The sequence below is a fragment of the Amphimedon queenslandica genome, unplaced genomic scaffold, assembly GCF_000090795.2.
Source record: "Amphimedon queenslandica unplaced genomic scaffold, v1.1 AMPQUscaffold_13508, whole genome shotgun sequence".
In the NCBI taxonomy this organism is placed as follows: domain Eukaryota; kingdom Metazoa; phylum Porifera; class Demospongiae; order Haplosclerida; family Niphatidae; genus Amphimedon; species Amphimedon queenslandica.
The window spans coordinates 429,374-432,390 of record NW_003546256.1 but is presented as its reverse complement, the minus strand read 5'-3'; the positions used below and the strand labels follow the sequence as shown (position 1 = coordinate 432,390).

General features: G+C 43.5%; 1 protein-coding gene across 1 annotated transcript in view; it reads left to right on the top strand.

The window, feature by feature from the left end:
• LOC109592472 (uncharacterized) overlaps positions 1 to 2,960 on the top strand; it is a 5,079-nt gene extending 2,119 nt beyond the window's left edge. The window contains exons 4-8 of the mRNA XM_020007909.1: positions 21 to 1,560; positions 2,190 to 2,343; positions 2,466 to 2,538; positions 2,588 to 2,639; positions 2,870 to 2,960. Of these exons, the coding sequence (XP_019863468.1) occupies positions 21 to 1,560; positions 2,190 to 2,343; positions 2,466 to 2,538; positions 2,588 to 2,639; positions 2,870 to 2,960 (1,910 nt within the window). The remainder of the gene's footprint in view (positions 1 to 20; positions 1,561 to 2,189; positions 2,344 to 2,465; positions 2,539 to 2,587; positions 2,640 to 2,869) is intronic.
• Positions 2,961 to 3,017: the final 57 nt, after the last annotated feature.

Sequence of the window (3,017 nt, the reverse complement as noted above, 5' to 3'; positions counted from 1 at the left end):
AATCATACCACACGATGCTGGTCCAGATTATGAGCCGGTTCTAATTAATGCCCATCTACTAGCCCCTACTCCCCCGCCTGTACCTCTTCCCTCTAACGAAGAGCAAGTGGTTGTGCCCACGGCAGAGCTGATTCCTATTTCTACACATAACTCACCTCCACATCCACCCCCGGCCCATCCCTCTCACGCCACGCCTACTATCCCTTTACATGCCACGCCTTCTTTGATGGGTGTCAACGAAACAGGAGAAGGTCCCAATCCTTATCTCCATTCCTCTCCTTTTTCCCCTCTACCCTCTGAGTATGATCAGGGAGGGACCATTTATCCTTCAACTGGCGGGCATGAATTCTTGACCACACCCACAAACTTCTTTAGCATGAACAGCCAGAGTCAGGAGAACCTTCTTGATTCGCCTAACCTGGTGGAGCCTTCAAGGACTTCAAACGATTTCATGAATCAGGAGGAAGTAGGGGGGACTGTGACCGGAGATGAAACCTCTGACTTGTCCCAGGTTCTCATGGGAACGGGGACAGAGTTCCCAGAGGAGGCTATATCCCATAATGAGTCTCAGGTTGGTATGAATTCTCAGGTGAGCGTCACTTCGTACTCGACCACGCCTCCTAATTATGACATGGATCTCAGCGAATCAGGATACTCAAGTCGGCACAAAGGCTCGTCTAACTCTCGCTCTTCCTCTCAAATGGATCCCAAATCCTCCACTCATCCTTTCCACCTCTCCTTACAACAACAACAACAACAACAACAACAACAACAATACCAACAACAACAACAACAACAACAACAACAACAACAACAACAACAAAGGTTGTATAATAATTCCTTCAGCACGTCTCAAAGCATGGAGAGGTTGAACATGCTCCACAGGGGCAGTGGCATGTATGACCATGCCCCCTCGCAGGAGCCCTATTATTTTGAGCCCCCCGGGGGAGCTAATTACATGAACATGATGGCATCACAACCGGAAATTGGTGCCGGCTGGCCGGGCCACAGAATGTATGGTCCACCCCCTCACATGAGGTTTATGGGTGGAGTCAACAGACCAGGCGGACCCTATTACATGCACCCGGCCCACCACCGGGGACAATACATGGGAGGTAGGGGGACTGATCCTTATGACCGATACTCAGAAACAGAGTTTCCCCAGGGAGGGTACCCTATGCATCCCGGGGCTGGGTATGATATGATGGATAGAAGGAACAAGAGATCAAGTATTGGGGGCATGCCAATGGAATATGATGAGACGATTGGTGGGCGGGGCCGCTTTCAGCACCCTCCGAGGTGGAGCATGGGTAAAGACGAGGATTATTTAATGGGTAGAGAGGAACCGTTTTTGATGGACAATTTGTCTCAGCCTGCGTCTTATTCCGCCGGTCGTTACCCTCACCACTTGGCTCCACCCAACGTACAGTCTTATCACATGAACAGGCCCATCAGTGGGCCCAGTGGTATGTCTCTATCTCAACCAGGAACCGTCGGAGTTTATAGGAAGAAAAGTGCATTGAAGAACAGGAATGAGCAGTCACCGAGAGCTGATAATAAGTAAGTGAATGTACGCATGTGCATGCAGTTCAAAAATTTTCAAGGATAAAAATTTATACTAACTGATAAAAAATAAGGCTTAAACTATTTTAAACACGGAATTACATGTAAGTGTAAATTTTTGCTACACACAGCATATCATGTGCATGTACATGTACAGTGTAGTGTACATGGTATTAGAACATGGTCAATGACTCAGTTGTGTAGTCCATGGTTTCTTGGGATGCATTCTATTGATGTCACTGGGTATGTTCATACCTTGTCCGACCCATTGTTCATTCCAAATCTGGGGACTATAGAGCCTTGTTCAGCTATACAACTGCATGTGTATATGTGTATTTATGTGTGTAGAGCGACTTTATGTGTTGCTCCAAAATCGGGCGAAAGTCCCTGTACTAGAGTGCATGGTCTTTGGCCAAAATTGAAAAGGAGAGAATTCTCCATTTTGATTTCTGATACATATACATGTACATGTACATTTGTACTTATGTTGTTAAAACTGATTCCAGTCAAAACTGGATTTTATAATAGCATTTTTTTCATAACTCTGTTGTAACAAAAGAACGCATAATTGTAATTGAGGTTTTGTAATTGACCCACGACAATTATTATTATTATTATTATTTTAGAATGAAGATGGATGATGGGTCCAATTTCTCAATACTAGACGAGGAACTTTATGAAGGAGATGAAGAAGAACCCTCTCCATTTCAACGATCGACGAGCAAGTCCATGATACTAGATGACCGCTGGGGAGAATGGGAAGAAAAAATGAAGAATATTGTAAGAGAGAGAGAGGGAGGGAAGAGATATGGTAGAGAGAGAGGGGAGAGATATGGTAGAGAGAGAGAGAGAGATAAAAGGGAAAGGACTAAGAGAAGGGTTTCATTATTTGTGTTCTTTAGGAGACGAAAGGTAGCGATGTTCCTCAATATGATGACGATGAACAAGAACCAATTCAAAACGAGGATGAAAGAGGTATGAGTCTAATATGGTGGTGGCGTTGGTTATTAGCTCTTTCCTTCAGGTGTTTGGTCGCACCCAACTGACCAGACAGACAAAGATGATGGAGAAAATGAGTAAGAAAAGAGAGAGAGAGAAAGAGGAAAGAAGAAGAGAGGAATGTTTAATTTACAATGTGGCCTCTATATGATAAGGACACCTCAGATTTTATAATGTCCCAATTGGTTAGAAGCCTATGCAGAAGTATTTCTGTATTGAGGGCAGGTACATGTAGTATGGGCCCAATGGTGTCCTTAATAAAGAGGTTACACTGTACTAAATTATGTTTGTTATTTATTCATGATAGTATTGATGATCATGTCCATGTTGTTGAATTGTTACGTGGAGAGGAGCCATTGGGTATCCAGTTAGTGAGCTATAACTCGGAAGGAAGGTAATGATAATAAATGTACATATTTATAATAACTATTATATTATTATTATTATTATTATTA